This window comes from Oncorhynchus mykiss, chromosome 30 (genome assembly GCF_057628025.1).
Source record: "Oncorhynchus mykiss isolate SJ-2025 chromosome 30, ASM5762802v1, whole genome shotgun sequence".
Lineage (NCBI taxonomy): Eukaryota > Metazoa > Chordata > Actinopteri > Salmoniformes > Salmonidae > Oncorhynchus > Oncorhynchus mykiss.
This window is the reverse complement of record NC_143051.1, coordinates 29,039,471-29,055,086: the sequence shown is the minus strand read 5'-3', so window position 1 is coordinate 29,055,086 and position 15,616 is coordinate 29,039,471. Positions and strand designations below refer to the sequence as shown.

The 15,616-nt window shown below is 39.6% G+C and overlaps 2 protein-coding genes across 5 annotated transcripts in view; both read right to left on the bottom strand.

Annotated features, from left to right (window-relative positions):
* Positions 1-300: 300 nt before the first annotated feature.
* On the bottom strand, positions 301-8,265 carry LOC110488226 (DNA-directed RNA polymerase III subunit RPC7-like). 3 transcript variants are annotated; one of them, XM_021560362.3, is made up of 8 exons: positions 8,153-8,265; positions 7,185-7,333; positions 6,691-6,820; positions 5,977-6,045; positions 5,537-5,593; positions 2,092-2,162; positions 1,829-1,948; positions 301-1,011 (listed from the first exon to the last, which is right to left on the bottom strand). In XM_021560362.3, exons 2-8 carry the CDS (start codon positions 7,302-7,304, stop codon positions 925-927), a joined length of 654 nt encoding a protein of 217 aa, XP_021416037.1. In that variant the 5' UTR covers positions 7,305-7,333; positions 8,153-8,265; the 3' UTR covers positions 301-924. The 3 variants fall into 3 exon arrangements, with proteins under 3 accessions (XP_021416037.1, XP_021416039.1, XP_021416038.1); XM_021560364.3 differs by having other exon boundaries at positions 7,832-8,225; XM_021560363.3 differs by lacking the exon at positions 8,153-8,265 and adding an exon at positions 7,458-7,747.
* Positions 8,266-8,790: 525 nt separating this feature from the next.
* Positions 8,791-15,616, bottom strand: part of LOC110488225 (transcriptional repressor p66-beta) — a 42,328-nt gene continuing 35,502 nt past the window's right edge. For both annotated transcript variants that reach the window (XM_021560360.3, XM_021560361.3), the window contains exon 11: positions 8,791-13,603. In XM_021560360.3, coding sequence (XP_021416035.3) covers positions 13,467-13,603 — 137 coding nt within the window. In that variant the 3' untranslated portion in view covers positions 8,791-13,466. The remainder of the gene's footprint in view (positions 13,604-15,616) is intronic.

The following is a 15,616-nucleotide window of genomic DNA, read 5'->3' as shown; positions in this document are numbered from 1 at the left end:
AAAAAAAAAAACATTCTGGGAGCTCACCACTATAAATTACCAGGACGTTGGCTGAAAAAAAAACACTTTTAACATGTCATGAGTTTACACACGTTCACACCCAATTCCATCCCTGTTCCTTTTAAATTGGCAATGGTGAATAACTTTGTTTTGTCAACTGCATAACCTACCAACTACACACAGTGAACATACACCACACCTGATTTACCTTGGAGTAATATGCCATCTGCTGGTTGGTTGATACAAATATTTACTCTGGAGCTATAAAATGTATTTAGACTCAAATGAAACACTTTCAAATTGTCAACCGGCATAACATAATTTGACATTACAGGAAAAACCTATTTAAAAAGAATACACACCATTTTTTTGGATTGCAACTATTGTTTTCAACATTTGATTGTCGTATACACTTAAAAGAGACTTACACCAAGGAATTACAAAAGCTAAAATACCTCTCTAAAACACGTCTTTACTTTAAAAACCGTAGACTGCTGCAATTGTACGTGTTAATTAAAACCATCAAATCCGTTAAAGTTATAAAAGGCATCAATATCCTGTAAATACTTCAGCTCCCATTACTACCTCAACATAGCTGAAGAAAGGGGAACAGTCAGCATGACTAGTTAGGATCTTTGGCACTTTAAATCACCACACACAATAAGAAAATGTCTGACCATTCTCTCTAGATGTCTACATTGAGCCACTGTTTTCACCAGCTGTCACCATCTTCCATGTCTTGGATCTAGGTTATCACATAGCAGTATATTGTTCTTTCCATGTTTTAGACTATACCGGTCAATGTCTGTTCCCATGGCCAATGACTCCACAAGTAATTAGAATACTGTAACTATGTCCGCAGGGAGGATAACGCAAAGCCGTCTCTTTTTGTCTATTCAGTGTTATCAACACTCTTACGGTCTCTCAGTAAGTGGCTTCGTCCATGTTGTCATCACTGTCCCCTCCAAACTCCTCTCCATTGTCAAAGTAAGACATGATGTAGTCGGTATCCTGGAACACAGATGATGATGATTATTGAGCTTTGCAAGGAGGAATGATAGCCTACCAAGTGAACAATGGCTCCCCGGTCCACTGGCTTCTCAACATCTTTTTCATTTTTTCACTTGTCTGTGGCTCCTTAGTATAGTAGCTAGCAAGTTTGATTTGCGCTGTTTTTAGCATGTTTGAAGGCATCTTACTTCATCTAAATATTCCTCCTTTGTGAACTTGTATAACATTTCTGTCAGTATTCTTTTGGGGAGATTAATCTAGCAAAACACCGTAGAAAAATACAGATGTGTGTCACAAACTCAATGGCACGGGAAACTTTGAAGGCTGGACCCAGTTGACAGAATGTGGCAAGTTCGCTAGCTAGAGCGCTAGTTCAAGACAGACAGGAAGAGCGGACAGAAGACTAAAAAGGACAACCTGAACCATGCATAGCCATGGTGACTTACAGAAGATATGCATTTCATCAGGGTATTTATTAGCTGTTGGCCAATGTGCCCGGCAATATCTTTATTTTCATCTTTTATTGACCAAAAGATGGCTGTTACCAGCTAACAGACTTGTGATTAGAAGGTGAGGATTTTACGGAGCCTAAACACACCTTAGACACCATTTATGCACCTTTTTTATTTTGTAAATAGCTTTTGAGTAGCTATTACGATAAATTAGCGTTGTTAGCATTAGCTTTACTCACCAACCATTATCTTCACTGGCATTTCACACATTTTTTTACGACTAAATATCTGACCATAACAATCAGATTCAAAGCGGAACAAGGTATAAAATGTGACGGACCTCATCAGTCGGCATTACCCCTTACCTCTTCAAAGTCTTCCTCATAGTCCTCTTCATCTGCCTGTTCTTCTTCCTCGTTCGTCTTCTTTTTCTCCTCGTCCTGCTCTTCCTCAGAGTTCACCGCCTCTTCTTTCTTTTCAAGAGTCTGAAGAGTGTGTTTCCAAGAAACATCAAAACCAGGGCAGGGTACATGCATATTAGCCCCTAATTAGGAGTAACTAAAAGGTTTGTATTTCTGATCTCTAGTCTCCTTTTGAAGAAAGGTTAGTCGTTTCTGTAATATCCTACCTCTAGCTTGGTGAGAATCTCCTCTTTTCCTACAAGAGGCACCTTTGTCCGTTTAACTTGAGGTGTGGGTCCTAGAAGACAAGAATGGAACATGAAGGTTAGCTTAAAAGTAAGTAAATAAAAAAATCAGAACTGACGTGGCAACAAATGGAGCAGGACAGAAGCATGGCCGTAACTAAACTCAACGCAAAAAAAGAAATGTCCCTTTCTCAGGACCCTGTCATTCAAAGATAATTCGTAAAAATCAAAATAACTTCACAGATCTTCATTGTGACGGGTTTAAACACTGTGTCCCATGCTTGTTCAATAAACCATAAACAATTAATGAACATGCACCAGTGGAACGGTCGTAAAGACACTAACAGCTTACAGACGGTAGGCAATTAAGGTCACAGTTATGAAAACTTAGGATACCAAAGAGGCCTTTCTACTGACTCTGAAAAACACCAAAAGAAAGATGCCCAGGGTCCCTGCTTATCTGCGTGAATGTGCTATAGGCATGCTGCAAGGAGGCATGAGGACTGCAAATGTGGCCAGGACAATAAATTGCATTGTCCGTGCTGTGAGACGCCCAAGACAGCGCTACAGGGAGACAGGATGGACAGTTGATCGTCCTCGCAGTGGCAGACCAAGTGTAACAACACCTGCACAGGATCGGTACATCCAAATTTGAGACCTTTGGTTCCAACCTCTGTTTCTTGTGAGATGCAGAGTAGGTAAACGGATAATCTCTGCATCGGTGGTTCCCAACATGAAGCATGGAGGTGGTGGTGTGATGGTGCATTGCTGGTTACACTGTTGGTGATTTCTTTAGAATTCAAGGCAGACTTAACTAGCATGGCTACCACAGCATTCTGCAGCGATACGCCATCCCATCTGGTTTGCGCTTAGTGGGACTATAATTTGCTGTACAATGACCCAAAACACACCTCCAGGCTATGTAAGGGCTATTTGACCAAGAATGAGAGTGATGGAGTGATGCATCCGATGACCTGGCCTCCACAATCACCTGACCACAACCCAATTGAGATGGTTTGGGACGAGTTGGACCGCAGAGTGAAGGAAAAGGAGCCAACAAGTGCTCAGCATATGTGGGAACTCCTTCAAGACTGCTGGAAAAGCATTCCTCATGAAGCTGGTTGAGAGAATGCCAAGAGTGTGCAAAGCTGTCATCAAGGCAAAGGGTGGCTACTTTGAAGAATCTCAAATATATTTTGATTTGTTTAACACTTTTTTGGTTACTACATGACTCCATGTGTTATTCTACAATGTAGAAAAGAGCAAAAATAAAGAAAACCCCTTGAATGAGCAGGTGTGTCCAAACTTTTGACTGGTACTGTATGTTTTCGTGTATACAGTGTGGCAAAAAAAGTATTTATCTCAATACTTTGTTATATACCCTTTGTTGGCAATGACAGAGGTCAAACGTTTTCTGTAAGTCTTTACAAGGTTTTCACACACTGTTGCTGGTATTTGGCCCATTCCTCCATGCAGATCTCCTCTAGAGCAGTGATGTTTTAGGGCTGTTGCTGGGCAACATGGACTTTCAACTCATTCCAAAGATTTTCTATGGGGTTGAGATCTGGAGACTGGCTAGGCCACTCCAGGACCTTGAAATGCTTCTTACAAAGCCACTCCTTTGTTGCCCGGGCGGTGTGTTTGGGATCATTTTCATGCTGAAAGACCCAGCCAAGTTTCATCATCACTGCCCTTGCTGATGGAAGGAGGTTTTCACTCAAAATCTCACGATTACATGGCCCCATTCATTCTTTCCTTTACACGGATCAGTCGTCCTTGTCCCTTTGCAGAAAAACAGCCCCAAAGCATGATGTTTCCACCCCCATGCTTCACAGTAGGTATGGTGTTCTTTGGATGCAACTCAGCAATCTTTGTCCTCCAAACACGATGAGTTGAGTTTTTACGAAAAAGTTATATTTTGGTTTCATCTGACCATATGACATTCTCCCAATCTTCTTCTGGATCATCCAAATGCTCTCTAGCAAACTTCAGACGGGCCTGGACATGTACTGGCTTAAACAGGGCAACACGTCTGGCACTGCAGGATTTGAGTCCCTGGCGGCGTAGTGTGTTACTGATGGTAGGCTTTGTTACTTTGGTCCCAGCTCTCTACAGGTCATTCACTAGGTCCCCCCGTGTGGTTCTGGGATTTTTGCTCACCGTTCTTGTGATCATTTTGACCCCACGGGGTGAGATCTTGCGTGGAGCCCCAGATCGAGGGAGATTATCAGTGGTCTTGTATGTCTTCCATTTCCTAATAATTGCTCCCACAGTTGATTTCTTCAAACCAAGCTGCTTACCTATTGCAGATTCAGTCTTCCCAGCCTGGTGCAGGTCTACAATTTTGTTTCTGGTGTCCTTTGACAGCTCTTTGGTCTTGGCCATAGTGGAGTTTGGAGTGTGACTGTTTGAGGTTGTGGACAGGTGTCTTTTATACTGATAACAAGTTCAAACAGGTGCCATTAATACAGATAATTAGTGGAGGACAGAGGAGCCTCTTAAAGAAGGTCTGTGAGAGCCAGGTCTGTGAGAGCCAGAAATCTTGCTTGTTTGTAGGTGACCAAATACTTATTTTCCACCATAATTTGCAAATAAATTTATAAAAAAATCCTACAATGTGATTACAGGCCTCTCTCATCTTTTTAAGTGGGAGAACTTGCACAATTGGTGGCTGACTAAATACTTTTTTTGCCCCACTGTGTGTGTGTGTGTGTGTGTGTGTGTATATCTTTTTTTTTTTGGTACACAAAGAAAATCAATTACGGGTCAACATCTAAATATTGCTCCCAGCGTTGATCAAAGCACAGAACAGTCATATTTTTGATCTGACAGAGTTCTAATTGCGCCTGCCTCTTTGCGAATGAGTGGAATCAAGAACAGTTGTTTGTTGGTTGTTAGCCTGCGTTCCCCAGATTTGCCTTTTTAGCAGCATTTTCACCACTCTCTCAAAAGGCTAACTCCACCCTCTCGCACCACAGGCCGGCTCAAGTAGGCAACAAGAGCTGCTGCTGACAGTGTGTTTGCGCGATACCAGACAAAAAGCTATTTTAAAAACGTCCCGCGACTCCTGCCGTGTCTACAGACATCCCCCAAACAAACAAAAACGGACTCACAACTGGTAAATAGTCGCTTATGTCAGTCAGGTGACTAGAAATGTATAGAAATGCAATAAATGAGTTTCAACTTAAAAACAAAATTCTTACAGACGTCACTTAAACTCAAAACCTGTTTAGGGACTTGACAGGAGGTTGGAATCAGTTCAATCGTGGCATATGTCTCACAAGGAATTCAAAAACCAAAGTAAGTAGCTAAGCAAATAAGTAAATTAAATTTCACTGAGTATCTGAGAAGAAAATCTCAATTGAAAACAATACATGGCTTACAAAGTTTGAATTCCACACACAAGTCCTTGAGATAAAGCACTCACTTTTACCCCGAGGTTCTCTCACTTTAACACAAAGCTCTTTAGGCAATCTGCTCCAGTCTGAAACAGAACCATAAAAAAAGAGAAACACGTTACCATAGAAAATACGCATTGCATAAAACACACCAGAAATGCATCACATTCAAAGTATGAGGAATAATGACACCACAGCACAAGATTATAAATCAGATGAGTTCAGACAAGAAATTGACTGTCTGGCACCATCAGCTGGACATATACCAAAACTGCATCAAAAGAAAATACCAGAAATAGGACTGACCCAGTCTGGCTAGGCTAGGGGTGCCACTGAAGAATACTAGCAGTAGGAAAGTGGTACAGGGAACAAAAGAGTTCATAAAAGAGACAAATGTTCTGTGATCAGTTGAGTGCAGATTCTTACAGCCTGTAATTCCACAAACCAGCCCCAGCCAATCATCACTCACCTGGGCTCCACTCGATGGTGCTGTCCTTGGGCTCTCCGCTCTGGTACTTATCAGAGTAGCGATCGACATCTACGTGGGAAACAGCAGCAAGATTATAACTAACAATTTCCTATTCATATAATACCAACCAGGGAAAATTGTAGAACACAACTACAAAACCTTCTATACCATTTGTCTGACATAACAGCCGCCATAACTGGGTACTTTTTTACAAGCATTCAACATTACGATTATTGTGAATGCTCTAATAGAACAGTTTGATTTAAATATTTACATGCCTTGCCCTTACAATCTGGTTTACATGTTAATCAGGCTACTAATTACAGCAATTATATAATCTTTGGGAAGCCTATTTAATTATGACAAAAAAAACTATTTCACTTCATTCACACCAATGACGTAACAAATACTTGCAACATTCTTTAAAAGTTTACCAATAATATTAACCACACAACTTTGGAAGCTAGCTCAATCATGGTTAATAACATTCTATGATTTCTCCACCCTTTAAACTGAGACTCTGCGATATGACGTTGCCACGAGCAGCACCGCAGTTGAGCGCAATATAAGACGATGTACTCACCGAATATCATAGAGTATCTGTGCATGTGCACTTCAATTGCTACAACATGATAACTATCGGACCAAAACGGCAGAACAGTTTAGCCTCACAGTTGTTGCTGAAATCATCCTGATATTGCCATTTTACTCTACCTCTTTTGGGAGCAGCCCGTCTGATGTAGAAAGGCAGGGTCTTGGTGGCGGCCCTCAGCTCCTGTTTCAGAGCAAGCATGTACTCCACCTCCTCTCCTGTCTGCAGGGGCACAGGCTGGACTGGCATGGGCTGAGGTTAAGGAGAGGGAACAGATCAGGGGACTGGGTTGCTATCGCATCACAACACTAGCACTAAGCAAACATGTTACTAGATTTAAATTACTATACAGTATTTAATAATACTGCAAACTGTTTAAAGGATGGTAGGCTATATAATGTGTCTAAACCAGACAGTGTCCATACAAATCATACTGTACATGTACCTCAGAGAGAAAATTGCCTTGAAGAGAAAAAGAAAACATTTACGCATTACATTACTAGCAATATTAGATAAGTCATTATTTTAATTTTGTGATGCTCAAGAGCACTATAAGCAATTGTGGCAAGGTGAGTCCAGACTGTGTTACAAGCCCTGACTCCATGTGCACACTCACAGGGAAGAGGGGTGAGGGCTTAAAGGTGGTGGGGGGCAGGCTGTCCCCCCTTCCTATGCCCACATCCTCCAGGTTGAAGGTCATCTGTCCCCTTCCACGACCCCTGCCTCTTCCAGCCATGGGGATGGGGATGGGTATGTTGCTAAATGCTGAAAGAATCGTGGGAAGAAAAAAAATCAGATAGAGGTAGCCAAACAAATACACATAGCAACCAGTATTGTGGATATCTAACTCGCATTTGGGTGGGCTCCCAACACTAGGCTCCCAATTTACCTTTGTTTACAGATAACTGGTAACATTAACTAGCTAACTTTGGGTAGATACCGTTCGTTAGGTAGCTAGCACTCAATTACAGCATGGAAGTCCATACAAAATAAGAAAGCTAGCTAGCTATCGCACTTCACCCTGGCCCTACTGACTCTTCTGTATCGTTCTGGAATCTGGAAAGTTAATATCACACATGATTAAACCAAATCCTTAGCAAGCAAAATATATAGCTACAGTTTGCTATGATATTTGAACTGCCGGCCAGTGACCTCTCCAGTGCAGCATTGTGCTTGTTTGCATAGCCTGCTAGCTATTATTGTCTGGCATTCAAGCAAGCTATGTTTCGCAGCTGTTCTATGACATTATACTTTTTCACGAACCTACAATGTGTCAGTTGAGATCGTAAAATATAGAGCCAAGCCCTGAAACGCACAGTATAAAAACCAAGCCCAACAGAATCCAACCCTAATGTCTTATTTTTCCCCCAAAACCAAATATCTTGAATGGCTAGCTAACTTAGTAGTAACGTTAGAAATGCTGCAGTCTACAGAGCCCAAACCAGATCCACTGGCTTGATAGCGATGTAGCCAACGTTTGCTAGCTGACGATTACGCTTGCAGGCTGAGCGTTCTAATAAACTACAGTGCAGGTTATAATACGTATGTTGTTTTCCCTCTTGACACATACATAGTTTATTATACCTTAGAATATGAAAATTGATTTCTGAGTATGCCCACACGTGCACAGACAGCCGGATGTTTTCAACTGGAGTCCACGTGTGTTCCGTCGGCATTGAATGTCTCAGGAAACACATTCTGTGCGCAATAGTTCCACCCTACTGTCTGTACTAAAATAATAAATTGTTACTTTAATCTAGCATAATAGTTTCCCCACAAAAGAAATGTGCTAGCGTTTTGTAGCAGTTGTTCATTTATTAATTATTCTGTCTGAGCTATAAGGAAAAACGTCTCACAACATATTCGTGCTCCCCACTGCCACCATGCAGCACTATTATACCTTACGTTTTAAGATTTGGGATTGTTTGAGTAAGAAACTGACGGAAAGGGGGAAGGATGGAAATCTAGTCAGTGGCACAACTAAATGCATTCAACCGAAATCCTCTTCCGCATTTAACCCAACTCCTCTTAATCAGGTGTGTTGTGTTTAGTTTGGAGTGAATTTTATATTTGCAGGTAAGCTTTGTGCTTGTGTTGCTGAAAAGGTTAGCCTCTTAAATGGCATGTAAATGCCAAATTATTACTTTACACATCTACCCCTATAGACTTCACAGGAAAACAAATGTTTTTGTAGAAAACAAGTCATAAAATCCAGAAGTAAATCGTTCCATCCTTTATTAAACATAGCTTGCAAGAGATAAATATTACAAAGTTATTTCCTCCAAAATTAGCTTATTTTTTCAGTCAATGCATAATCGTTATTAATCAACTGGCAGTATTCAAACAGCATTAATATTTTTTATTTTATTTTTTCTTTGAAGACAGTTAAATATCAAGTATGTGCAAAAGGTCAGGATTTATATTTGAAATAAAAAACAAAAAGGGATTTCTTTTCTAGGATAAAAATGAATTCTCTTTTCACCCATTCCCCAGATGTCCATTCAATTGATACAGATTGATAATGACTCCATGACATTTCTTTTCTCACAAATGTAATTTACAACATCAACATTATGCAATGTTTAAACGGAGGAATTGCAGTTCATTTTACATGTATAAAAGAAAAACTTCAGCATATTCACTTGAAAATGTAGAAAATTATTTGCAATGAATACACCCCCCCTTCAAAAGTTCCCTGTATTTCTAACAATAACTAATATGCCAAGAGTACATTAAAGGATACCAATAAAATAACATAATACATTTGTTTAGCCAGGAAATGTGATCAATCCTCCATAAGAATAACATCCCAATTAGTACACCCCATAACTACGACACTGTCTTGATGGGCAGCTTTATCTGCCTTAGAATGTTTTAGACATAACCCTATTCTTGAACTCATTTATATGGGAGTCAGTTTGAATATTGTCAGTTTGAAACTACATGATAATTCCCCCAAAACAAATGTTGACCAGAACAAAGGTGATAAGGGCAAGATTTCTCTCATCTCCAACAGCTCCTAGTACATTAGATTTTAAAAAGGTAAAAACAAATAAAAACATTTTACTTTAATTCAATTTATATTTTCCAATGGAAAACATGAGTATATTTTCATATTCATATGGAAGAAAGAAAAGGAAATGTAATTTTTATACCTGTCATTTCAGACATGGTTAGCCCTGTAGTTCAATACAGAAATTGAAATCAACAAAACACAGAGAGCTGTTTCGGAGTGAGATCTGTGGATTTGATGACTCCTCCGGGGTAATACTGTCTGTCAGTGGTTTGATCATGCCACGTCCTCACAAATTAAGTCTGCATGGGTTCATCCAAAGTAAGAAATACACTGAACAGTGTTGAGTTTCTAATAGAACATACATACAACAAACATACGTGAACCTGACATTCTTCAAGCTCAAAGCCTGTGGAATGGATTCAAACTATCAGAACAATGATCACTTTTCCGGCAAACACTACAACATTTTTTTTATATATATATATATATAAAAAAAAAACATACATTCAGGGATAAAATGTGTCTAAAAGAAAGAATAATAATAATCCCATACATTTTGCACATTTGTTACACAATAATACACAGTGATCACAAAACAAAATGACAACTTTCACTATATTCATGGCTTTTTGTTTGCTTTTCTACACAATATACCATTTATTTTTTTATCGAAGTGAGAAAAAAAAGCTTATGTACATTAAGTCATTATTAGTTCTGACATAGCAAATATCATGTAATTTTTATTTCAGTCAATAAAATGTTTGATTAAATTTGATTTTTTTCTTGAAAACGTAAAACATAACAAACAAAACAAAAATACTTAATTGAGACATCAGAAATAGGACATTTAAAAACCCTAAAACAGTTGACATTTCAAAAAAAGATTGTGGTTGAAATTACAAAAGGTGTGTGGATGTGTCTATTAGTCTGCAAGAGAGAACAAGAGAGAAAGGAGCTTCAATATACAAGTCCAGCTTCATAGCAAAAGGATATAGAAAAATGAGACAGCCGAATCAAACATATGAGGGGATGGGAAAGAAAATGTACCCCGATATAATAAAAAAAAAGTAATGACATCCTATTCTAACCAACCACAAAAGAGGGAATTGATTGACAATTCTATAAGCAACTAAAACAAATCTCTTCTGAATGTATAAACTTCCATTCACATCTATATATTGCACCTGCCAATCAAACCAAAAGGTAGTTTCATAAATGACTTGGTGTGTGTTCAGTATAAATAACTTACGAGAACTAGGAAAGGGGACTTGAGATTTCATAGGCCACTGCATGAGTGCACTTCACTTGATACACAAAATCTGTATCTAGTGTGCAGAGCTTGTAACCAATTTAATGTAAACCTGTCATGTCAGGCCTGCTAAACTGTGCACACCTAATGATAGTAGAGTGTTACCTATCATGAGATTGATCCAATCAGTTGATTACTCCATTTCAAAGAATCCATCTTGATTGGTTCAGCTCCTCAAAGCTTCCACTCAAACAGTGTTTGTAATGCCATAATCTCTCAGCCAAACCTTACAGGTTGTCAGTGTGTAAGAGGATGACAAACCCCAAATTCCACAACTCTTTGAGGCCAGTGAACAATACAGGTGAGATATTTTTAAGTGCCAATATTATTGCAGTGTTGCCATGGATCTTTCCATGGTCCTTTGGCTTTACTTAAGTCTTTCTATGGCCATCAGGATGGTGATGTGCCCTAACCCCTGATTCTACAACCTACTTGACCAGATACTGACATAATACGCTGTTGAGCCATTGGCCTACAGATGCACATTTTCTATGTCATTCAACAGTTGACCTAAATTCCTGATACAGTGAGAGGTAAAATTGAAAATATGGTTTATAGCAGTTACAGCAGTAAATAATTCAACAATCCTTTAAAACGCCTGAAATAAAGACTGAAACCTGTGACCTTGAACCTAGCACAAACTAAAAGTCCTGTCTGATCTTCCCAACACTAGCCATAAACCCCTCATAGCTTCTACATGTAAATACTTAGTTCCTATGCCAGCCAGACAAACCCAAAATGAATTGAAGATCTGCTTGGTCTACCTCTGAGAAATACTGCACATTGACTGAACACTGCTTTAAAATGTATTTTATGACCTGTAGCAAACTTGGCTTAGCGAGTCTACAGGACTTCAAAACCAAACGGAAAAACAAACACAGAAAGTGCTGCTGGTGAAATGTACGTGGCAGTGGTAAGTGTTGACAGGCGTGTGAGACCGTGCTCATATGACCGACGTCCCAAAGGTCAATGGGGGGCAAAAAATGGACAAAAATCACTTGTCACTGCCAGTGTTAACAAACTTGTTCAAATCATTGAAAAGAGTAAGAGGGTTAACCAATTGAAAGTCATCTGATAAAGTCCACATGAACACTCTGGACAATGGTCTCTCCCGACTCTCTTGTAGACAATCAGATGACATCCGCACCTTGGGGGACCTGTGAATTGTAACATTCTTATTCTCTTTTTCAAACGTTTTTTTTAATTTCTTTATTTTATTCATAATAAGAAAAGTGCTCCTCGAGAATGAGGCATCTCGTGTGCATTGCCTGAACACGATGATTGATCCACGTCTTTCCCATTTTAAAGATAAATCCATATCAGTCTCCTTTCTCTCAAGCTTGTCATCGATACATAATCCATATAGATATTTGAATAGTTTCAATCTGTTCACAATTTTTTGATAATTATCGTCTCCTGGGGCAAGTACCTCTGAGATACGCAGCCTTTTCTAGAGACGCCGCAAAAAACGAAAAACGACAATCAAGAAACCCAACAACAAGAAAACTAAAAACGTGCCACCGCCAGCTCGAGTCCTCACCATTTCCCTCACAGTACCACAAGGAAGTTGGGTTTAGAAAGGATTGAAGTCTCTGGACTTGAGGCATTGAGGGGCAATGAGGGATGTTGGGTGCAGCTTTCATGACCCCATTTTCAGGCCAGTGCCGAGCACCGAGATGGGACGATACACCAGACTCCAAAATGGCTGCCACGCTCCTCCTCTCTGCAGGCCACTGGTGACACGGCATGTATTTTTTTCTCTCCGCAAACACCGGTGTACTTTCCTGTGCTTATTTAATTGATTTGTTTATCTATTTATCCACACTTTAGTGCGCACTTTGTGGATCCTGTCCTTGCTCCCATTAATACTGTGTCAAACAAAAATATTAATAGTGCTTCCTGGTTATGATCCATTATCTTTGCTGGTCCACTCAAAGCAGGGCAGTCAGTCATTGGACCAGTGTCCAGGTGGATCCGGTTCATTCCGCATGATCTCTCTCTTACATAGCGGTATGCCCATCTCTTTTGATGCTTTAAAAATCTTAAATTAAAGAACCGCACATATGGAGTGTAGCAGGGGAGGAACTAAAATACAATTATATGTGAAAAGAAAAACAAAGATATCCTAAAGCAACCCTGCAACAGTACCCCCTACCTCCCCCCAAAATAAATCAAAGTAAGGGTATGAATTGAAAGTGAGGCGCTCTACGTAGAATAACAATAGAAAAGCTTAATAAGTAACTGAAGCTGTAACAATAATCATAATAATAATAATAGTAACAACAGTAATAATAGTAGTACAAATTATTTGAGTCTTCGCATTAATTTTTGCTATAGTAAGAAAGTCGAGAAGATGCACTGACAGTTTGGTTGTCTTTTGTCTGGCTGATTGTGTCGTTTCTCAGGCTGATTGTGTCGTTTCTCATGGGTTAGTTTAGGTAGGCACACGGACAGGCACTGCATGCAATGGGGTGGGGGAGGTGGTCAAGTTTTTTTTGTGAGGGCATGGTGGCGGGGGGGTGTTGAAGGTGGCCCTTGGGGTGGGGATTGGGAGGGTGGGGACAAGGGGGGGTTCATTTCTGTCCGTTGATGGACTGTGATATGGAGCGTGGCGGGATCATGTCCAACAGGTACTCCCTCTGGCGGTCCGCTAAGCTGGAGCCTTTGTTGGCCCCGACCCCTCCTTGGTTCAGGTAGGCAATGTTCAACCCTGGGAGAGAAGGAGAAAGCAAGAGAGAGAGAGAGAGCAAGAGAGAGAGCAAGAGAGAGAGCAAGAGAGAGAGCGAGCGAGAGAGCGAGAGAGAGAGAGAGAGAGAGATCAAGAATAATAGAGAAGGAGAGAAAGAGACCGAGAGAGTTCAAACAAGAGGTTGAGAGAATGAACAAGGAAAGGGAAGTTAAAAGGACAGGAAGAAACACAGAGGAAAAAGAGAGAGAGGAAGAAAGAGGAACACATTTAATAATAAAACATATTTAAAAATTAACAAAATGTTCCAGAGTCTGCTGTGTCTGTTGTCCACCAGGGATCGGGTAAATTCCAATTTAATTTGACACGCCAATGTAATTAACAAAACGTTCCAGAGTCTGCTGTGTCTGTTTTGTCCACCAGGGATCAGGTAAATTCCAATTTAATTTGAATCGCCAATGTAAAACTTCAATTAATTTACGTTGAATTCAATTACAATTTCAACAATCTTCAAATTATGGAATTTGACTGTACACATTTTTTAATTCAATTGAAATTGTAAAACAAATATTTGGAATTGAATTTAATATATTTGTACATTTCACAGTTAATGCACTCAATACAAAAAAATTTACTGCAGGATTTGTTCACAAATGATTTCAACTTGGATTTCTATATGTCCAGTATAGCTAGGCTGTCTGAACAGTGACATGATCAGCCTGAGGGAATTTAATTGGAATTTGTGGAATTATTGTTATTTTGAATAACCTAACATTGGAATTGAGAGGGTTTGAATTCCCTCTGAATTCAAAGACTGACCTGGAATTTTAATTGAATAAAATCAAATTTTCAGAGAGAGGGAATTTAATTATATAGAATGTAAATTGTTTAATTAACCCCAACCCTGCTGTCCACCTGACCTGAGATTAGATGTTTGTTAGACAATCATAGGTATGACAATTTTTATTACAATAATACTTTTTTAAAATGTATGCTCTCTGTATGGCTATCTTTGCAAAAATGTGTAAAGCCCATCGTGTCTCACTCTTACTTTGAATGCTAACCATTTGGACAACACCTTCAAGTAAAATGCATTATAATGCTTTTATAATACATTTTAAGACTTGTCATAAGCACATATTACCCCCATATTATCATAATTATCTCATGATCGTGACTAAATTAAAAAGCCATTTGGGAGCAGTTTAAAATGTTTCAAATTTGCTACATAGAGAAACATAACTTATTATAATAACACATTATAACACATGCTTATTACATTTGAATCATTTAGCAGACTCTCTTATCCAGAGAGACTTACAGAATTACAAACATTTTTGTACTTTTTCATACTGGTCCCCCGTGGGAATCAAACCCACAACACTGACATTTGCAAGCACCAAGCCACACGGGACCAATTATATATACAGACCATTCGGAAAGATTTCAGACTTTCTCCACATTTGTTTTTACGTTACAGTCTTATTTTAAAATGGATGGATTAAATAAAAACATTTCCTCATTAATCTACACACAATACCCCATAATGACAAAGCGAAATTCAGACCATTTGTTAGGAGACTCGAAGTTAAGCTCAGGTGCATCCGGTTTCCATTGATGATCCTTGAGATGTTTCTACAACTTGGAGTCCATCTGTGGTAAATACAATGCATTGGACATGATTTGGAAAAGCACACACCTGTCTATATAAGGTCCCACAGTTGACAGTGCATGTCAGAGCAAAAACCAAGCCATGAGGTCGAAGGAATTGTCCGTAGAGCTCAGAGACAGGATTGTGTCGAGGCGCAGATCTGAGGAAGAGTACCAAAACAGTTCTGCAGCATTGAAGGTTCCCAAGAAGACAGTGGCCTACATAATTCTTAAATAGAAGAAGTTTGGAACCCCCAAGACTGTTCCTAGAGCTGGCCTCCCAGCCAAACTGAGCAATCGGGGGAGAAGGGCCTTGGTCAGTGTGATGACCAAGAACCCAGTGGTCACTGACAAAGCTCCAGAGTTCCTCTGTGGTGATGAGATAAC